We start from the raw sequence: 21,922 nt of genomic DNA on the forward strand, positions 1-21,922 counted from the left end.
GCAAAACCGGCAATTATTATCCCTCATACAAGCTCTTGCCCTGAGCTAGGCGTCCTCTTGCATGTCTTCTGCCCTTCCACCATCGTTTGTTCTTCTTTATATATATATATGCATAAATATGTCAGGGTTGATTATCAAAAAATCTGAAATTTAATAAATAATATAATTTGCTATGTATATAATAATGTCAATACTTTTTTTTCTAATAATGTCAATACTTACCAAAAGCAGAAAAGATAATTAGAACAACGAAGAGGAAGGTGATGATGGAAGCAAACTTAGCCATGCTATGTTTTACTTTTTACTTTTTACTTTTTTTTTTAATTTGAAGGTATGTTATGCGTATTGTATGAGGAACTGAGCCTAAGATTATTTTCTATTTATAATAACATGATGGCTAGTTTAGTCTTTTACTTTTCATCCTACAATAAAGTTTAACCACAAGAATTGAAACACATATCTATGATTTAGGTAATTAGAGGCATTCTTAAACTTCAAGTGGGTAAAATAGACGAGAAAAGGCTAACCAAGAGATAAAATCTTATTTTTGATTGGACACTACTTCCTAAAAACAACCATCTACCCGCAGCTGCTGAAACTCACATGGTATCTCCATCCTTAAGATAGAAAGTTTTATCACTAGTGAAAGATCAATTTAAGTCACACATCGAAAATTAAACAAAATAAAGTCTAATATATAAAAGGAAGTCTAACTCTAATTAGGATAAAACTTTCTGAAAAGAAAAAAAAAGTAAATCTATGCGGAATTTTCCTTTTAAACTTAAAATGGACAATATCGTAATTCCAACAAGTAGAATTAGTAGTTCTAATATATCTCAACATATGTTTATTAATGCAGTTTCTCCACAAGCTACCTCCTCCGCTAGGGAACTCGAACGCAAGGTTTCTCACTTCCTTTACCTCTAAACCTAATATCATTTCCCTCCGCTGCTTGTCGCCGCTGTCTCTCGATTGTTCCACCGAAGAAGACTCGACACAACCCACCTTTCTTCTCTCCGACAACCACCACCACCGGTTCTCAATTCACTACCGCAAAGACTCAGCCATCCTTGTTCTTGGCTTCTAGAGCTGCTTCAAGAGGATGGATAGTGGAGAAAAGACCAATTCTTCGCCATGATTCGGTTCCTCCGTCGCTCCTCAAGACTCCACGAGATTCTTCTTGTAAAATTTTTGAAAACTTTATCTTCCTATATATATTCAAGAAAATCAAGAACCTCTATTTTCTAATGTAATCTAAGGTGATCGATGCGTGGAAAGGCTAGACCCTTCACGAATCAACGAGACTAACTACGAGAAGATCTTAAGGCTTCTATGTGCGGAAAGATCGATGAACGAAGAGGTTTTAGCTTTACCATCAATGATTAATGATTATGAGATAAACCCTTTAAGAATCTACAACTCTATCATCCACGGTTACGCTGACAATGGCAAGTTCGAGGAAGCAATGTTTTACTTGAAGCAGATGAAAGAGAACGGTGTGTTACCGGAAACCGAGACATACGACAGGCTGATTGAAGGGTACGGTAAGTGGCAACGGTACGGTGAGATTGTTTCGTGCGTCAAGAGAATGGAAGCCGAGGGTTGTGCTCGTGACCACTTTACTTATAATCTACTCGTGTGCGAGTTCGCTCGAGGAGGGTTCTTAAGAGGTTGGAGAGGATGTATCAGAGCTTGATGTCGAGGAAGATGACTCTGGACCTTGTTACTTTGGTGTCGATGCTTGGAGCTTATGCAGAGTTTGGGGTGTTGGAGAAGATGGAGGAGACGTATGACAAGATTCTGATGTTTGGGATTTGTTTGGATGAGGAGTTAGTTAGGAGGTTAACGTCTGATTACATTGATAAACTCATGTTCTCGAGGTTCGATGATTTGTGATGTGGCATTCGGAGGAGCGATCTGGATTGGTGTTTGAGGGGTCTATGTCAAGTATATCTTGTGAGTCGGAATGTTTTGGATTACCTTGAAAAAGAGATGAACGAAGCGAGAATTCCTTGGAGTACAACTTTTGCTAATATTGTTCTTTTAGCTTACTTGAAGATGGGGGATTTTACAAGCATTGAACTGTTACTATTTGAGATAGGGAAGAGACGTGTGAAAATTGATCTTGTGACTGTAACAATTGTCGTCGACATGAGCGTAGCTGGGTTCGAGGGTACTGCAGTTTTTATGAACTGGAAAAAGAATGGGTTTCTTGATAAGCCTGTAGAAATGAAGACTGACCCTTTGGTTCATGCTGCTTTTGGGGAAGGCCAGTTTCTTAGAAACTGCAATGAAGTGATGTAGCACGATACAAAGACATGGAGTTATCAGTATCTATTAGAAGTTGTGGTTAAGAATCAGAAAACTGAAACTTAAAAAACATATATGTGTATGTATATATTATATATGTGTATATAATGTACGGTTCTTAGCTTTATGGAAAAACCCAACCGAAAGTTTCTTATTTAAGAACTTTTCGGTTGAAATTTTGGAAAAGCTAAGAACCCTGCATTATATACGCATATATAATATATACATACATATATATGTTTTTAAGAACTTTTGAGTAAGAACCTTGGAATAATGATGCTCTTAGTATGTTAATTTCAATGTATAGATTGCACAATAACTTTATTTGTGAAAGATAAAAGTAATTGAGAGGCTTGCATTATCGCATGATACAATGTTTCATATGCCTCAATAATGTTGGTGAACATATTGGCCATAAACAGAGATCCACATATATGAGAAGAGCCACAAAATTCAAACCAAAAAGAGTTCGAGAAAAATGGTGCGGATTAAGAGTTTATTCTGTTTAGAGTAGGACGACGAGGTTGTCCTTGGTCTGGCTTAGCACAACCGTTAGTGAATCTGTCTCTGTAATAGTTGGTTCAAAGTTTAGAATGGGAAAGAAATGGAAAGAAAAATGTTGATATGAAAGAAAGAAGCATGGTGCATCAAGTAATATTGATGCATCAGATGCCACGTGTAGTGCTCGTCCCATTGTCATGATGAAATAATTTTATATCGTACATAAAAGTTAACATAAATGCATTAACACCAAATCAAAAATTTTGGGTTGGTTAACATTGCCGTGGATAGTAAGGCAGATATGAACATTCGTTTATGTCAAAATAAAAAAATATTAGAAAATTTACAGGCAATAATTACACATAAATTATTTTACAAGTTTGGTTTATCTGAAAATAAACTTCTTTGATAAGCATTTTTATTTGAGCCTAGCTATATCAATTGGGCATAGTTATAACTAAAAATAATTTTAAAAGTAAATTAATTATAAGCATATTCACATTAATTTTTTTTCTGCCTTGTTTGAATGTATATGTAATTTTATACAGTGTCGTTTTCTTTTTTACCCTTATTTTTTCTTTTTAACTATCTCTTTCTCTTTATTTATTCATTAAAGCCTACTTTACAGCTATATATAAAATAGTTTATATTAAAAAAACTATTTTGTATGTATAGCTTTATATTTATGCTTAAAACATAAATAGTCAACATTTATTTTAATTCTATACAAGTTTTTTAAAAAATTATTTAATATTATTTATCAAAAACAATTTAATAAAATATTGTTATATAATACTTATTTGGCATAGGGCATAAAATGTCTTTGCACGGCGCTGTTGATTAACATGGAAAGTGGCAGAAACACTGGCGCCTAGGGAATTTATAATCGCAAGTACCACGTATTGCTTTCTCGACTTCGATGCAAAACCGGCAATTAAAATCCCTCATACAAGCTCTTGCCCCTGACCTAGGCGTCCTCTTGCATGTCTTCTGCCCTTCCACCATCGTTTGTTCTTCTTTATATATATATATGCATAAATATGTCAGGGTTGATTATCAAAAAATCTGAAATTTAATAAATAATATAATTTGCTATGTATATAATAATGTCAATACTTTTTTTTTAATAATGTCAATACTTACCAAAAGCAGAAAAGATAATTAGAACAACGAAGAGGAAGGTGATGATGGAAGCAAACTTAGCCATGCTATGTTTTACTTTTTACTTTTTACTTTTTTTTAATTTGAAGGTATGTTATGCGTATTGTATGAGGAACTGAGCCTAAGATTATTTTCTATTTATAATAACATGATGGCTAGTTTAGTCTTTTACTTTCATCCTACAATAAAGTTTAACCACAAGAATTGAAACACATATCTATGATTTAGGTAATTAGAGGCATTCTTAAACTTCAAGTGGGTAAAATAGACGAGAAAAGGCTAACCAAGAGATAAAATCTTGTTTTTGATTGGACACTACTTCCTAAAAACAATCATCTACCCGCAGCTGCTGAAACTCACATGGTATCTCCATCCTTAAGATAGAAAGTTTTATCACTAGTGAAAGATCAATTTAAGTCACACATCGAAAACTAAACAAAATAAAGTCTAATATATAAAAGGAAGTCTAACTCTAATTAGGATAAAACTTTCTGAAAAGAAAAAAAAACTAAATCTATGCGGAATTTTCCTTTTAAACTTAAAATGGACAATATCGTAATTCCAACAAGTAGAACTAGTAGTTCTAATATATCTCAACATATGTTTATTAATGCAGTTTCTCCACAAGCTACCTCCTCCGCTAGGGAACTCGAACGCAAGGTTTCTCACTTCCTTTACCTCTAAACCTAATATCATTTCCCTCCGCTGCTTGTCGCTGCTGTCTCTCGATTGTTCCACCGAAGAAGACTCGACACAACCCACCTTTCTTCTCTCCGACAACCACCACCACCGGTTCTCAATTCACTACCGCGAAGACTCAGCCATCCTTGTTCTTGGCTTCTAGAGCTGCTTCAAGAGGGTGGATACTGGAGAAAAGACCAATTCTTCGCCATGATTCGGTTCCTCCGTCGCTCCTCAAGACTCCACGAGATTCTTCCTGTAAAATTTTTGAAAACTTTATCTTCCTATATATATTCAAGAAAATCAAGAACCTCTATTTTCTAATGTAATCCAAGGTGATCGATGCGTGGAAAGGCTAGACCCTTCACGAATCAACGAGACTAACTACGAGAAGATCTTAAGGCTTCTATGTGCGGAAAGATCGATGAACGAAGAGGTTTTAGCTTTACCATCAATGATTAATGATTATGAGATAAACCTGTCTTTAAGAATCTACAAGTCTATCATCCACGGTTACGCTGACAATGGCAAGTTCGAGGAAGCAATGTTATACTTGAATCAGATGAAAGAGAACGGTGTGTTACCGGAAACCGAGACATACGACAGGCTGATTGAAGGGTACGGTAAGTGGCAACTGTACGGTGAGATTGTTTCGTGCGTCAAGAGAATGGAAGCGGAGGGTTGTGCTCGTGACCACGTTACTTATAATCTACTCGTGTGCGAGTTCGCTCGAGGAGGGTTCTTAAGAGGTTGGAGAGGATGTATCAGATCTTGATGTCGAGGAAGATGACTCTGGACCTTGTTACTTTGGTGTCGATGCTTGGAGCTTATGCAGAGTTTGGGGTGTTGGAGAAGATGGAGGAGACGTATGTAGGAATGTCAAACAGGTCGTCCCGTCCCGTCCCGTCCCGAACCGCAGCGGGCTCATCGAGTTGCGGTACATTGCGGTCCAGTCCCGCGCGGGCTGCGGTACTCCTAAACCCCGGCCCAATCCCGTCCCGCCTAAAGTCTTGAACCAAACGGGCTGTCCCGCGGGCTATCTTCAATCTTCAATCTTCAATCTGCATAAGTTCATAGCCTGTAAATTATCAAACAAAACTTTGTAAATTTCATATCTAATATGAACTAAATTTCATATTTTCTTGACTCCCATGAATATAAAACATAATGCACCGTATCAAATATTTTCCCTAGTAACAAATGTAGTCTCGACACAATTATTTTTAAAGCAATGAAAACATAATTCATTATTTCATAAAAAACCAAATGCTATTGTTTTCTGAGTTTATAAAATTAAAACCAAACACCAATTCAAAGCTGGAAGTACTAAAACAATGTCATTAAAAAAACAGCAACTGAAAACACCAAATGAAAAGAAACAGTAAGTCAAATAAACAACAACTCAAATCACACTTTTGCAACTTCCATTTTATCACCAACAGCTGATTCAACTGATGGGGGTTTATCTTCTTCACCAAATACTTCTTCTTCTGCAAGTATTAATATTGAAGTTAGTAAAAGCCATTTTGATTCATAAAAAAAAATATATGCTTGATAATCTAGATTAATTACCATTTTGATATGATTCATATCCCCTGATCCAATTCCTAGTGCATATCAGAGCCTGCACATTTTTTGGGAGTAGACGGCTCCTGTATTTGTTGAGAACTCTTGATCCAATACTGAAAGAAGACTCGGAAGCAACTGTTGTGATTGGAATACTTAATAGATCACAAGCCATACCAGCCAAATCACCATAGCGATGAGCATTATCTTTCCAGAAGTCAAGAATATTCAAGCTCTTAAAACTGGAAACTTCCAATGGTGGTTCATCAAGATATGTTTCTAGAGGTGTCTTCCCACTCCCAACACCACTGACTTTGCGAAATGCAAAAAAATCCTATAAAAGTTTTTAGAAAAATATCTAAGACCTGCAGTTATGAAAAATAATAAACATACTAGTTACTTGTAAAAAGAACACTCACAGTGTAGTTCTCAAACATTTCAGTGGACACTGGCTCACATGTTTTGGGTGGAACCATCTCACGTGGCTCTGTAGAAGGGGAGTTTACCTTCGATTTTTTGTCATAAGACTCAAAGAGAATGCTGAGCCTCTCACGCAAGTTCTTCACCTTAACATCTTTTGTTGTCATGTCAAGCTTCCCTAAACAATGGTCAACAATTGATAGCTTAAATCGCGGATCAAAGACTGCTGCCATTGCAAAAAGACCACTGACATCATCCCAATATTTGTCAAACTTCTCCTTCATTGGTGGCACCATGAATCTGACAACCTCATCATCGCTTTCCTCATTATTCCGGAGCCAATTATGGATCATCCAAACTTGATAGAAATACAAATTAGATGTCGGGTAATTAGTGCCAGACATCATCTTTGTGATCACAGCAAACGGCCCCAGAAAATTGCAGATATTACTTGCTCTTGTCCATTCTTCAGCTGTGGGCGCCATTGTAAAACCTCGCTTGTCAAATGACTCCAACTTCTCAAATGCCTTACGGTAATTTACTGCAATTTGCAGCATATAGTAAGTGGAGTTCCATCTGGTCGAGACATCCAATATCAGCCCTCGAGTTTCTTTTACATTCGCAGCAACCACTGCTTTTCCGAACAACACCTCCCGCGATGTAGATGATAACACATACTTCACACTCTCTCTTACTTTGTGCAAAGCGCCTTTAATAACCTTTAACCCATCTTGCACTATAAGGTTAAGTATGTGAGCTGCACATCTTACATGGAAAAATTCTCCTCCACACACCAAGTCATCAGTCAACATTAACTGGGACTTCACAATATCTTGCATCGAGTCATTACTTGTAGCATTATCCAATGTGACAGAGAAAACTTTTTTTTCAATTCCCCACTCTTTCATCGACTCAAGAAGCTGCATAGCAACATTCATACCAGTGTGTGGTGGCGCTAGAGCACAAAACGTGATGATCTTGCTGTTCAACTTCCAGTTCCGATCAATGTAATGTGCAGTCACACACATGTACCCTTCACGTTTTATTGATGTCCACAAGTCAGATGTCAATGATACTCGACCAGGAAGTGTAGCTAAGTCTCTCCTCAATGCGTCTCTCTCGCTTTCATATAGTCGATATACATCTGATCTAGCCGTGTTTCGACAAATGGTCTGCACATCAGGATTCAAATACGTCCAAGTTTCTCGCACTTTCTCATACTCTACGTACGAGTATGGTAGATCATGCTGGACTATCGTCTTAGCTACCATCTGCCGAAAGACGGTATGATCATACTTGCCAGAATGTAACTTCCCCTCGAAATTGATCTTCTGCTGATTTCTATTTTTCCTTTGATACACCTTACATCTAAAACGATGCCTTCTCAGCCCACTGGTTCCATGCGAGTGGGAATGCCAAGCATACTGATTCCTGCAATGATTGCATTGAGCTTTCATCGTCCCATTCGGTTTGTGGACCACCGTGAAATCAGGCCACACATCTGATCTTTGCCTATTGTCCATTTCGATTTCTTCTTCATTCAACTCCTCTTCTTCATCCACCTCCTCTTCCTCCAATGAGTCATCAAAGTCTGGTATCTCCTCGACCTTCTTCTTCTTTTGCGGAGTGGTAGCCTTGGCCTTGCCCTTTTGCGACTGAGTCAATGGCTTCCTTCTCCCTCCCCGAATCACTGATTTCACAGGTACATGCTTCTTCTTTCTGCACGCCTGTGAGGACGAGCCTATTCCACCATCTATTGTGGACTGCAACATGGGTTTCCCCGTGGCTGTTCCAAATCTGCTCTTTCTGCGAGGCATGTTTGTTTGGGGTGGTGGAGTGATTTCAACATCAGAATCATCTGTCTCATCGTCAAGGCTCATCACCTTTCTCTTGCTTGCTTGCGTCTTTGCACCAAAAGCATCAGAAGTTACACCACCTTCTCCCCTTGGATCAGAGTTCTCTTCAAGCGCAGCAAGAACATCTAGAGTAGCTTGACTCGCGAAGTCCAATGTTGATGGTGGAGTGTAGTTAGTATCCATCGTGAACTGCTCTTCTGAATCGCTCCTTGATCCCATGGTCTCTGTCTCTCTGAAGTTTTACGTTAGGTTTTTTTTTTGAGGTGAAGTCGTGTGAACGTGGGACTATTAGCCTATTAGGGTTAACTTAGTGGGACTATTAGCCTATAGCTATTTGAATAACCTTTTGGGAGCAGCTGCTGTATGTACTTGTCTTCTCCTTCCTTGTTCACCATCACTCATCATCTCCTTGCTCACCATAACTCCATCATCTTCAAGGCAGCTATAACCGATGGAGCTCCTACTCACAACATAAGTCTCCTTCGTTGACAAATCACTCATCATCTCGAGAGAGAGTGAATCAAGGAGAGTTTACATCAAGCTAAGAATTATAGACAACTTACACAGCTTTCAAATCTCTTTTGTAGTAACACCTTACAATCTTGGAAGCTCCGTGTTGACTCCTTCACTAAACAAGGAAGCAGGTGGCGGTGGAGGATCTAGCTGGTGTACGACCAAAACATACATGAAGTGAACACCTACGATGCCATTTGAGCCTACAGCAGCTAGATCCTCCACCACCATCCGCCTACTTGTTTAAGCTTTGCACTTTCTCCACCAAGCTCGCACAAACAGGACCCTATTTCATCAGCCATGGAGATTAATCAAACACCAAATTTTCATATGTTTTTTTTTGAGCTACAGAGCTATATTAAGTACAGAGCTATATTAATCAAACACCAAATTTTCATATATCAAACACCAAATTTTCATATGTTTTTTTTTTTAGGTACAGAGCTATATTAAGTAAACAACAAGAATCTTCCCTTACCTTTGACATGCATGGACCGCAGGAGAGCCCAGGAACACCGTCGATGAAGAAACCATGGCCGGAGTTGCAACTTCGTCTTCGGTGGAACCATGTCGCAAGAATCGCAACGACGGATGGTTGACTCGAAGAAGCTTAAACCGGAGGAGATAGAAGGCGAATGGATCGCCGGAAGCATCATAGACAACCATACACGGTCACCGGAGCATCATAGACAACCACACCATCCGCGTTTCACCACCTGAAAAGTGCAAACAAATAAAACTGTTAGAGTACAATCCGAGAAAAAAATATGATCTCAACGCCAAGAACAAGAAACTTACCAGTGAGATGCATGTCGTCACCGTCGCAGAAAAAGCCTTCGCCGGAGATGGATCTTGATTTACGGTGGAAACGGAGTTCTTTGACAGTTTGAAACAAGAACTTCTCTCCGGAACATGCAAGCTTGATCTGTGAAGTTGACAACCCGAGATAAGAGTATCGGAGCTTCTCGCCGTCGCCGGAGCTCCCTTTCACTCGGTGCCGACTCGTCTCTCTCAGTCTCTCACGCTATCTCTCTCTTTTCTTTTTCAGGCGGCAGCGAAATGAGGAGAGAAGAAGCTGCGGGACCATTAGGTTAACCCGCGGTCTTCTTGGGCCCAAACCGCGAAGAGCCCATACCGCAAAAGTCTTGTACCGCGAGGCCCGCCACAATGCGGGTTGAGAAAATCACGGCCCAAACCCGCCCCGCCACAAGTTGTTTTGGGCTCGGCCCGCGGGCCGCAGGTTCTTTTGCCATTCCTAGACGTATGACAAGATTCTGATGTTTGGGATTTGTTTGGATGAGGAGTTAGTTAGGAGGTTAACGTGTGATTACATTGATAAACTCATGTTCTCGAGGTTCGATGATTTGTGATGTGGCATTCGGAGGAGCGATTTGGCTTGGTGTCTGAGGGGTCTATGTCAAGTATATCTTGTGAGTCGGAATGTTTTGGATTACCTTGAAAAAGAGATGAACGAAGCGAGAATTCCTTGAGTACAACTTTTGCTAATATTGTTCTTTTAGCTTACTTGAAGATGGGGGATTTTAAGAGCATTGAACTGTTACTATTTTAGATAGGGAAGAGACGTGTGAAAAATGATCTTGTGACTGTAACAATTGTCGTCGACTTGAGCGTAGCTGGGTTCGAGGGTACTGCAGTTTTTATGAACTGGAAAAAGAATGGGTTTCTTGATAAGCCTGTAGAAATGAAGACTGACCCTTTGGTTCATGCTGCTTTTGGGGAAGGCCAGTTTCTTAGAAACTGCAATGAAGTGATGTAGCACGATACAAAGACATGGAGTTATCAGTATCTATTAGAAGTTGTGGTTAAGAATCAGAAAACTGAAACTTAAAAAACATATATGTGTATGTATATATTATATATGCGTATATAATGTACGGTTCTTAGCTTTATGGAAAAACCCAACTGAAAGTTTCTTATTTAAGAACTTTTCGGTTGGAATTTTGGAAAAGCTAAGAACCCTGCATTATATACGCATATATAATATATACATACATATATATGTTTTTAAGAACTTTTGAGTAAGAACCTTGGAATAATGATGCTCTTAGTATGTTAATTTCAATGTATAGATTGCACAATAACTTTATTTGTGAAAGATAAAAGTAATTGAGAGGCTTGCATTGTCGCATGATACAATGTTTCATATGCCTCAATAATGTTGGTGAACATATTGGCCATAAACAGAGATCCACATATATGAGAAGCGCCACAAAATTCAAACCAAAAAGAGTTCGAGAAAAATGGTGCGGATTAAGAGTTTATTCTGTTTAGAGTAGGACGACGATGTTGTCCTTGGTCTGGCTTAGCACAACCGTTAGTGAATCTGTCTCTGTAATAGTTGGTTCAAAGTTTAGAATGGGAAAGAAATGGAAAGAAAAATGTTGATATGAAAGAAAGAAGCATGATGCACCCAGTAATATTGATGCATCAGATGCCACGTGTAGTGCTCGTCCCATTGTCATGATGAAATAATTTTATATCGTACATAAAAGTTAACATAAATGCATTAACACCAAATCAAAAATTTTGGGTTGATTAACATTGCCGTGGATAGTAAGGCAGATATGAACATTCGTTTATGTCAAAATAAAAAATATTAGAAAATTTGCAGGCAATAATTACACATAAATTATTTTACAAGTTTGGTTTATCTGAAAATAAACTTCTTTGATAAGCATTTTTATTTGAGCCTAGCTATATCAATTGGGCATAGTTATAACTAAAAATAATTTTAAAAGTAAATTAATTATAAGCATATTCACATTGATTTTTTTTCTGCCTTGTTTGAATGTATATGTAATTTTATACAGTGTCATTTTCTTTTTTACCCTTATTTTTTTCTTTTTAACTATCTCTTTCTCCTTATTTATTCATTAAATCCTACTTTACAGCTATATATAAAATAGTTTATATTAAAAAAAACTATTTTGTATGTATAGCTTTATATTTATGCTTAAAACATAAATAGTCAACATTTATTTTAATTCTATACAAGTTTTTGAAAAAATTATTTAATATTCTTTATCAAAAACAATTTAATAAAGTATTGTTATATAATACTTATTTGTCATAGGGCATAAAAATGTCTTTGCACGGCGCTGTTGATTAACATGGAAAGTGGCAGAAACACTGGCGCCTAGGGAATTTATAATCGCAAGTACCACGTATTGCTTTCTCGACTTCGATGCAAAACCGGCAATTAAAATCCCTCATACAAGCTCTTGCCCCTGATCTAGGCGTCCTCTTGCATGTCTTCTGCCCTTCCACCATCGTTTGTTCTTCTTTATATATATATATGCATAAATATGTCAGGGTTGATTATCAAAAAATCTGAAATTTAATAAATAATATAATTTGCTATGTATATAATAATGTCAATACTTTTTTTTTAATAATGTCAATACTTACCAAAAGCAGAAAAGATAATTAGAACAACGAAGAGGAGGGTGATGATGGAAGCAAACTTAGCCATGCTATGTTTTACTTTTTACTTTTTACTTTTTTTTTTAATTTGAAAGTATGTTATGCGTATTGTATGAGGAACTGAGCCTAAGATTATTTTCTATTTATAATAACATGATGGCTAGTTTAGTCTTTTATTTTTCATCCTACAATAAAGTTTAACCACAAGAATTGAAACACATATCTATGATTTAGGTAATTAGAGGCATTCTTAAACTTCAAGTGGGTAAAATAGACTAGAAAAGGCAAACCAAGAGATAAAATCTTGTTTTTGATTGGACACTACTTCCTAAAAACAATCATCTACCCGCAGCTGCTGAAACTCACATGGTATCTCCATCCTTAAGAAAGAAAGTTTTATCACTAGTGAAAGATCAATTTAAGTCACACATCGAAAATTAAACAAAATAAAGTCTAATATATAAAAGGAAGTCTAACTCTAATTAGGATAAAACTTTCTGAAAAGGGAGAAAAAGTAAATCTATGCGGAATTTTCCTTTTAAACTTAAAATGGACAATATCGTAATTCCAACAAGTAGAACTAGTAGTTCTAATATATCTCAACATATGTTTATTAATGCAGTTTCTCCACAAGCTACCTCCTCCGCTAGGGAACTCGAACGCAAGGTTTCTCACTTCCTTTACCTCTAAACCTTATATCATTTCCCTCCGCTGCTTGTCGCTGCTGTCTCTCGATTGTTCCACCGAAGAAGACTCGACACAACCCACCTTTCTTCTCTCCGACAACCACCACCACCGGTTCTCAATTCACTACCGCGAAGACTCAGCCATCCTTGTTCTTGGCTTCTAGAGCTGCTTCAAGAGGATGGATACTGGAGAAAAGACCAATTCTTCGCCATGATTCGGTTCCTCCGTCGCTCCTCAAGACTCCACGAGATTCTTCCTGTAAAATTTTTGAAAACTTTATCTTCCTATATATATTCAAGAAAATCAAGAACCTCTATTTTCTAATGTAATCTAAGGTGATCGATGCGTGGAAAGGCTAGACCCTTCACGAATCAACGAGACTAACTACGAGAAGATCTTAAGGCTTCTATGTGCGGAAAGATCGATGAACGAAGAGGTTTTAGCTTTACCATCAATGATTAATGATAATGAGATAAACCCGTCTTTAAGAATCTACAAGTCTATCATCCACGGTTACGCTGACAATGGCAAGTTCGAGGAAGCAATGTTATACTTGAATCAGATGAAAGAGAACGGTGTGTTACCGGAAACCGAGACATACGACAGGCTGATTGAAGGGTACGGTAAGTGGCAACGGTAAGGTGAGATTGTTTCGTGCGTCAAGAGAATGGAAGCCGAGGGTTGTGCTCGTGACCACATTACTTATAATCTACTCGTGTGCGAGTTCGCTCGAGGAGGGTTCTTAAGAGGTTGTAGAGGATGTATCAGAGCTTGATGTCGAGGAAGATGACTCTGGACCTTGTTACTTTGGTGTCGATGCTTGGAGCTTATGCAGAGTTTGGGGTGTTGGAGAAGATGGAGGAAATGTATGACAAGATTCTGATGTTTGGGATTTGTTTGGATGAGGAGTTAGTTAGGAGGTTAATGTGTGATTACATTGATAAACTCATGTTCTCGAGGTTCGATGATTTGTGATGTGGCATTCGAAGGAGCGATCTGGCTTGGTGTCTGAGGGGTCTATGTCAAGCATATCTTGTGAGTCGGAATGTTTTGGATTACCTTGAAAAAGAGATGAACGAAGCGAGAGTTCCTTGGAGTACAACTTTTGCTAATATTGTTCTTTTAGCTTACTTGAAGATGGGGGATTTTAAGAGCATTGAACTGTTACTATTTGAGATAGGGAAGAGACGTGTGAAAATTGATCTTGTGACTGTAACAATTGTCGTCGACTTGAGCGTAGCTGGGTTCGAGGGTACTGCAGTTTTTATGAACTGGAAAAAGAATGGGTTTCTTGATAAGCCTGTAGAAATGAAGACTGACCCTTTGGTTCATGCTGCTTTTGGGGAAGGCCAGTTTCTTAGAAACTGCAATGAAGTGATGTAGCACGATACAAAGACATGGAGTTATCAGTATCTATTAGAAGTTGTGGTTAAGAATCAGAAAACTGAAACTTAAAAAACATATATGTGTATGTATATATTATATATGCGTATATAATGTACGGTTCTTAGCTTTATGGAAAAACCCAACCGAAAGTTTCTTATTTAAGAACCTTTCGGTTGGAATTTTGGAAAAGCTAAGAACCCTGCATTATATACGCATATATAATATATACATACATATATATGTTTTTAAGAACTTTTGAGTAAGAACCTTGGAATAATGATGCTCTTAGTATGTTAATTTCAATGTATAGATTGCACAATAAATTTATTTGTGAAAGATAAAAGTAATTGAGAGGCTTGCATTGTCGCATGATACAATGTTTCATATGCCTCAATAATGTTGGTGAACATATTGGCCATAAACAGAGATCCACATATATGAGAAGAGCCACAAAATTCAAACCAAAAAGAGTTCGAGAAAAATGGTGCAGATTAAGAGTTTATTCTGTTTAGAGTAGGACGACGAGGCTGTCCATTGTCTGGCTTAGCACAACCGTTAGTGAATCTGTCTCTGTAATAGTTGGTTCAAAGTTTAGAATGGGAAAGAAATGGAAAGAAAAATGTTGATATGAAAGAAAGAAGCATGATGCACCCAGTAATATTGATGCATCAGATGCCACGTGTAGTGCTCGTCCCATTGTCATGATGAAATAATTTTATATCGTACATAAAAGTTAACATAAATGCATTAACACCAAATCAAAAATTTTGGGTTGATTAACATTGCCGTGGATAGTAAGGCAGATATGAACATTCGTTTATGTCAAAATAAAAAATATTAGAAAATTTACAGGCAATAATTACACATAAATTATTTTACAAGTTTGGTTTATCTGAAAATAAACTTCTTTGATAAGCATTTTTATTTGAGCCTAGCTATATCAATTGGGCATAGTTATAACTAAAAATAATTTTAAAAGTAAATTAATTATAAGCATATTCACATTGATTTTTTTTCTGCCTTGTTTGAATGTATATGTAATTTTATACAGTGTCATTTTCTTTTTTACCCTTATTTTTTCTTTTTAACTATCTCTTTCTCTTTATTTGTTCATTAAAGCCTACTTTACAGCTATATATAAAATAGTTTATATTAAAAAACTATTTTGTATGTATAGCTTTATATTTATGCTTAAAACATAAATAGTCAACATTTATTTTAATTCTATACAAGTTTTTTTAAAAATTATTTAATATTATTTATCAAAAACAATTTAATAAAATATTGTTATATAATACTTATTTGGCATAGGGCATAAAAATGTCTTTGCACGGCGCTGTTGATTAACATGGAAAGTGGCAGAAACACTGGCGCCTAGGGAATTTATAATCGCAAGTACCACGTATTGCTTTCTAGACTACGACGCAAAACCGGCAATTATCATCCTTCATACAAGCTCTTGCCCCTGAGCTAGGCGTCCTCTTGCATGTCTTCTGCCCTTCCACCATCGTTTGTTCTTCTTTATATATATATACTAGGGCCGACCCGCCCTACGGGCGGGATGTAAATTTTAAATAATTATATTATAGGTTTAATATATATTCTTATATATGAAACTTTACATACATTGTATGCGGTGACTAAATAAACCATGTTATACATATATATTATTACTGTTTGCGTAGAGTCATGTATTAATTTGAATCAATGAGTAGATCGCAGGAAAAAAATCTTAGGAGTTTCTTACTCATTTTTATATTTTTTCTGTATATACCATGTATTAAATCTTAATAATGAGTATAAATTAATATACATTTCTTTACATCACAATATGTGAAGAATACATTTTAACCTAACAATATTTTGGATGTAAAATTTTGTTATTTTTTTTTAACTATCACTATTATATTTATGTATATCTAATTATGTTAGAATAATTAATACTATATTGATTATATTTTATGGGGCTATGTGATGTATATAATTATATTACTGTATATTTTCACTGAGCGTCTTTTATATTTGTTAAATGATATTGTTTTATATTTATTTTCAGGTTCGGTAGTTTGGTTATATATACAGTATAACCTCTTTAAATTAATACTCGATAAATTAATATACACTAAAATCTCTACAAATTAATATAATTTTGTAGTTCTAAATTGAGTTTTTAATTCAATTAATATATCGAAAAATTAATAATCTCTATAAATTAATAAAAAATATAGTTTTGGTCGCAACATTATTAATTTATAGAAGGTTCATTGTATGTTCTTTGTTATTATCCTACATCCGTGAGTTTTTGCTAATTATTAGAAGATTGAGCATAAAAGTCGTTGTTGAATAAATTTCATATACAATAGTTATGATTGTTTGAATGGAGCATTGTTCATTTTTTATTTTAGCGGAGTGATTATTTTAGTTTGTTTGTCTTATGTTAAGTCATCTATTATCATGTCAGATCTTTATGTGTTCCTTGTATGATTGTTGTATAGTGTGGTGTTCTTTTGCACTATAAAATTTTTTTCTGAAAACACTATACAAATATTTAATCTATATTTATTTAGATTATGGGATTATGCTAGACTTTTTTCTTTTACTTTGAATTCATTTTTTCTTTAATTTCGACACATATCTGGTCATAATACTTGACATCTACTCCTTAAATTAGGTAAACATTTTTTATATGTATATATCATATTAGTAGGTGTCGCATATGCTTTTTAATATTGTTGGGGTGGTATATAATCATTGTTTTTGTATTCCTAAAAGTTTCAAATAGCATGGTAGTTTGTTTACTTCAACTCTGTGAAACGATTCTTTGATGCGTCTCTCCACTATTGGTCAACTTTCGTTTTAATTAGTTTCCATCCAAGCATACCAGAGCATGCTTTACTGATCTTGGGCTTGCATTTGCATAATATTTTTATGACATATAGGTAAATGTTATTGTCGTATGAACCAACCATTGTTGCTTGCAGATTTTGGAACCTTAAGTTTATGTTGTTGTTTTACTCTTGCATGCTTTTGACGTAGTCGACCGGCAGGTTTTTAAATTTGATACTCTTAATTAGGAAAATATTTTAATATTCAGTTTCTCCACGAAAGTTGTTCCATTCCAATTAATTTGCCAACGTTAGTTTTAGGACACATCATTTCGGTCATAGCATTTTTTGTTTTAATTCATTTATCTAAATATAATATCTATAGTTTGTATATGTATGTTCATATGCTCTTGCTGGTTAGTTACAATAATTCGGATTTGTATGATTGTATCTATTTACATTATAATATTCTCATTATAACTCATGTAGAACCCAATTTGGTTAAACCAATTCCATGGTTTGCGGTAATAGTACACGATCACACGGCTATCAAAGAAAAATAACTTTATATTACAGTCACCTCTCAGGTTTAAGTGTTTAACCAACGTATTTAGTAAAAAAGTTACAGATACTCCCACATCGTCTCATGTACTTGAACCTGTAGGACAGTAACGATATCAGATAAATATAAGACAAATCGGTCTAAAGATATTAGGTATGGCTAAGCTTAGTACAAAAGTATTCTTACTTTTCCTTTTGCAGCCAATTGAATGACAGCCTCATGACTTTTTGTGAGTTTCCTAAGTTGTTCACATATCCATCAATAAAAAGTAAATTAAAGACAAAACCAACATATGTAGCAGAAAGATTCTTCTCCCATCCAACTCTAACTTGCTTATTCGCTTCTTCTCCCATCCAACATACGGTTACTCACCTCCAACAACCATCTCTATAACAATCCCACCTTAAAGAGAAATTTTCAAATGTTAATACACTTTAATGATGATGAACAGAGAAGTTTGCTTTCGAGAAAAGAACATACATTTAAGCAAGTTGTGATACGGACTAATGAGCTCTGAACTTTTCTTAAACACCCCACCAAGGTCTTGTCCTATGCTGCAGTCATATTGAGTTCACCATAATCATCAAAGCATCAAACCATGTCTTTCAAATAACTAATCATATAAAAACCACCAAAAACTGTCCTTTAATAACTTGTAAAAATAGAATATGAAAGGCAATAAGGAGTTGATGTATGTTTATTACCTCTGAGGCTTTGTAATATATGAGAATCTGATGGTTTTTTGCATCTGCATAGAAAAGAAAACATTTATTTTTAAGACATCCGAAACAGCATATAAGTAACAAAAAGAACCATCAAGCAAGTAACTTTCGCCAAACAAAAAGACCAGAAGCAACCTGTAACGGAGTCTTAGTGACTTAATCGAAAACTTATATCAATTGTGTTTTATATAGATTTGAATCACTTGCATTACTGAACAATAAAACAGAATCTAGCTTAAGCGGTAATTTCTTCATTTTTTAAAAAAGAAGAGAGGCTGATGGGCTCTACATATGCTCTGCACAATCAAGCAAAGGGTTCATAGGCACCTCAATGATGTATCATTGATGGAGATATCTTTTGAGAAAAAATAATTAATGGAAGAAGTACCAAGGAATTGAGCTAGCCCGTCCATGCCTTCCGGGTCTGAGAACGAACCAACACCAACGTTCATGGAAGCAGCACACTGAGAGACAGGAGAAGTAGAAGAATCCTTTAGATGTTTGCATAACTCAAAAGTCAACATGTAAGAAAATTCTCCAAATTATGGAACCCAAGTCCAACCTTTCACCAAAACCCTATCGTCATCCATCTTCATCTCACCGCAAACCCGAGCCGCTGGATTCTTGCAGAGAACCCGAACTAACATTGCCTCGGATCGAACCCTTGTGATGATTCTCCCTGAACCGAGGACAACCACTTCCAAGTCCCATTTTATAAACGCCACCAGGGCGTCTCCGAACGGATCCGATGATACGGCGTCGGAGGAGGAGGAATCGGGATGAGGAAGGGAAGTGGAGGCGGAGGGGATTTCGAGAATGCCGGTGAAAGAGAGGATTAGGGTTAGAGGACGGCCCAGACTCAGACAGCGAACGAAGCCCACAATGGCGATGAATAAATGATACGGTGCGTTTAGCGCAGGGGGACACGTGTCGACGTCGCAGAGCTCCTGTTTGTGACATGGCGTCCTAGGTGGACACCATAGGAGAGAAGCAAACCCAATTATATATAAATAGATAGATGCATAAATATGTCAGGGTTGATTATCAAATAATCTGAAATTTAATAAATAATATAATTTGCTATGTATATAATAATGTCAATACTTTTTTTTTTAATAATGTCAATACTTACCAAAAACAGAAAAGATAATTAGAACAACGAAGAGGAAGGTGATGATGGAAACAAACTTAGCCATGCTATGTTTTACTTTTTACTTTTTACTTTTTTTTTTTAATTTGAAGGTATGTTATGCGTATTGTATGAGGAACTGAGCCTAAGATGATTTTCTATTTATAACAACATGATGGCTAGTTTAGTCTTTTACTTTTCATCCTACAATAAAGTTTAACCACAAGAATTGAAACACATATCTATGATTTAGGTAATTAGAGGCATTCTTAAACTTCAAGTGGGTAAAATAGACGAGAAAATGCTAACCAAAAGATAAAATCTTGTTTGTGATTGGACACTACTTCCTAAAAACAATCATCTACCCGCAGCTGCTGAAACTCACATGGTATCTCCATCCTTAAGATAAAAAGTTTTATCACTAGTGGAAGATCAATTTAAGTCACACATCGAAAATTAAACAAAATAAAGTCTAATATATAAAAAGAAGTCTAACTCTAATTAGGATAAAACTTTCTGAAAAGAAAACAAAAAGTAAATCTATGCGGAATTTTCCTTTTAAACTTAAAATGGACAATATCATAATTCCAACAAGTAGAACTAATAGTTCTAATATATCTCAACATATGTTTATTAATGCAGTTTCTCCACAAGCTACCTCCTCCGCTAGGGAACTCGAACGCAAGGTTTCTCACTTCCTTTACCTCTAAACCTAATATCATTTCCCTCCGCTGCTTGTCGCTGCTGTCTCTCGATTGTTCCACCGAAGAAGACTCGACACAACCCACCTTTCTTCTCTCCGACAACCACCACCACCGGTTCTCAATTCACTACCGCGAAGACTCAGCCATCCTTTTTCTTGGCTTCTAGAGCTGCTTCAAGAGGATGGATACTGGAGAAAAGACCAATTCTTCGCCATGATTCGGTTCCTCCGTCGCTCCTCAAGACTCCACGAGATTCTTCCTGTAAAATTTTTGAAAACTTTATCTTCCTATATATATTCAAGAAAATCAAGAACCTCTATTTTCTAATGTAATCTAAGGTGATCGATGCGTGGAAAGGCTAGACCCTTCACGAATCAACGAGACTAACTACGAGAAGATCTTAAGGCTTCTATGTGCGGAAAGATCGATGAACGAAGAGGTTTTAGCTTTACCATCAATGATTAATGTTTATGAGATAAACCCGTCTTTAAGAATCTACAAGTCTATCATCCACGGTTACGCTGACAATGGCAAGTTCGAGGAAGCAATGTTATACTTGAATCAGATGAAAGAGAACGGTGTGTTACCGGAAACCGAGACATACGACAGGCTGATTGAAGGGTACAGTAAGTGGCAACTGTACGGTGAGATTGTTTCGTGCGTCAAGAGAATGGAAGCCGAGGGTTGTGCTCGTGACCACGTTACTTATAATCTACTCGTGTGCGAGTTCGCTCGAGGAGGGTTGCTTAAGAGGTTGGAGAGGATGTATCAGAGCTTGATGTCGAGGAAGATGACTCTGGACCTTGTTACTTTGGTGTCGATGCTTGGAGCTTATGCAGAGTTTGGGGTGTTGGAGAAGATGGAGGAGACGTATGACAAGATTCTGATGTTTGGGATTTGTTTGGATGAGGAGTTAGTTGGTTAACGTGTGATTACATTGATAAACTCATGTTCTCGAGGTTCGATGATTTGTGATGTGGCATTCGGAGGAGCGATCTGGCTTGGTGTCTGAGGGGTCTATGTCAAGTATATCTTGTGAGTCGGAATGTTTTGGATTACCTTGAAAAAGAGATGAACGAAGCGAGAATTCCTTGGAGTACAACTTTTGCTAATATTGTTCTTTTAGCTTACTTGAAGATGGGGGATTTTAAGAGCATTGAACTGTTACTCTTTGAGATAGGGAAGAGACGTGTGAAAATTGATCTTGTGACTGTAACAATTGTCGTCGACTTGAGCGTAGCTGGGTTCGAGGGTACTGCAGTTTTTATGAACTGGAAAAAGAATGGGTTTCTTGATAAGCCTGTGGAAATGAAGACTGACCCTTTGGTTCATGCTGCTTTTGGGGAAGGCCAGTTTCTTAGAAACTGCAATGAAGTGATGAAGCATGATACAAAGACATGGAGTTATCAGTATCTATTAGAAGTTGTGGTTAAGAATCAGAAAACTGAAACTTAA

At 36.5% G+C, this 21,922-nt stretch overlaps 1 protein-coding gene and 4 pseudogenes across 1 annotated transcript; 4 read left to right on the forward strand and 1 right to left on the reverse strand.

Moving 5' to 3' along the window:
- The first annotated feature begins 786 nt into the window (after positions 1-786).
- On the forward strand, positions 787-2,376 carry LOC108850585 (pentatricopeptide repeat-containing protein At4g14190, chloroplastic-like; annotated as a pseudogene).
- Positions 2,377-4,515: 2,139 nt separating this feature from the next.
- Positions 4,516-10,857, forward strand: LOC130500656 (pentatricopeptide repeat-containing protein At4g14190, chloroplastic-like; annotated as a pseudogene).
- Positions 6,054-8,716, reverse strand: LOC130500655 (zinc finger BED domain-containing protein RICESLEEPER 2-like). Its single transcript, XM_056995592.1, has 3 exons — positions 6,639-8,716; positions 6,226-6,553; positions 6,054-6,143 (listed from the first exon to the last, which is right to left on the reverse strand). Exons 1-3 carry the CDS (start codon positions 8,712-8,714, stop codon positions 6,061-6,063), a joined length of 2,487 nt encoding a protein of 828 aa, XP_056851572.1. The 5' UTR covers positions 8,715-8,716; the 3' UTR covers positions 6,054-6,060.
- Positions 10,858-13,001: 2,144 nt separating the features above from the next.
- LOC130500657 (pentatricopeptide repeat-containing protein At4g14190, chloroplastic-like) lies at positions 13,002-14,594 on the forward strand (annotated as a pseudogene).
- Positions 14,595-20,399: 5,805 nt separating this feature from the next.
- LOC108850586 (pentatricopeptide repeat-containing protein At4g14190, chloroplastic-like) lies at positions 20,400-21,922 on the forward strand (annotated as a pseudogene).

This window comes from Raphanus sativus, unplaced genomic scaffold (assembly GCF_000801105.2).
Source record: "Raphanus sativus cultivar WK10039 unplaced genomic scaffold, ASM80110v3 Scaffold0008, whole genome shotgun sequence".
Classification (NCBI taxonomy): domain Eukaryota; kingdom Viridiplantae; phylum Streptophyta; class Magnoliopsida; order Brassicales; family Brassicaceae; genus Raphanus; species Raphanus sativus.

Excerpts from the sequence above, each read along its gene's own strand:
- LOC130500655 (XM_056995592.1), bottom strand. The coding sequence starts at position 8,714 with ATGGGATCAAGGAGCGATTCAGAAGAGCAGTTCACGATGGATACTAAC. Across the intron at positions 6,554-6,638 it reads AAATGTTTGAGAACTACACT|GATTTTTTTGCATTTCGCAA; the intron begins GTGAGTGTTCTT and ends AAACTTTTATAG. Across the intron at positions 6,144-6,225 it reads ATATGAATCATATCAAAATG|AAGAAGAAGTATTTGGTGAA; the intron begins GTAATTAATCTA and ends TAATACTTGCAG.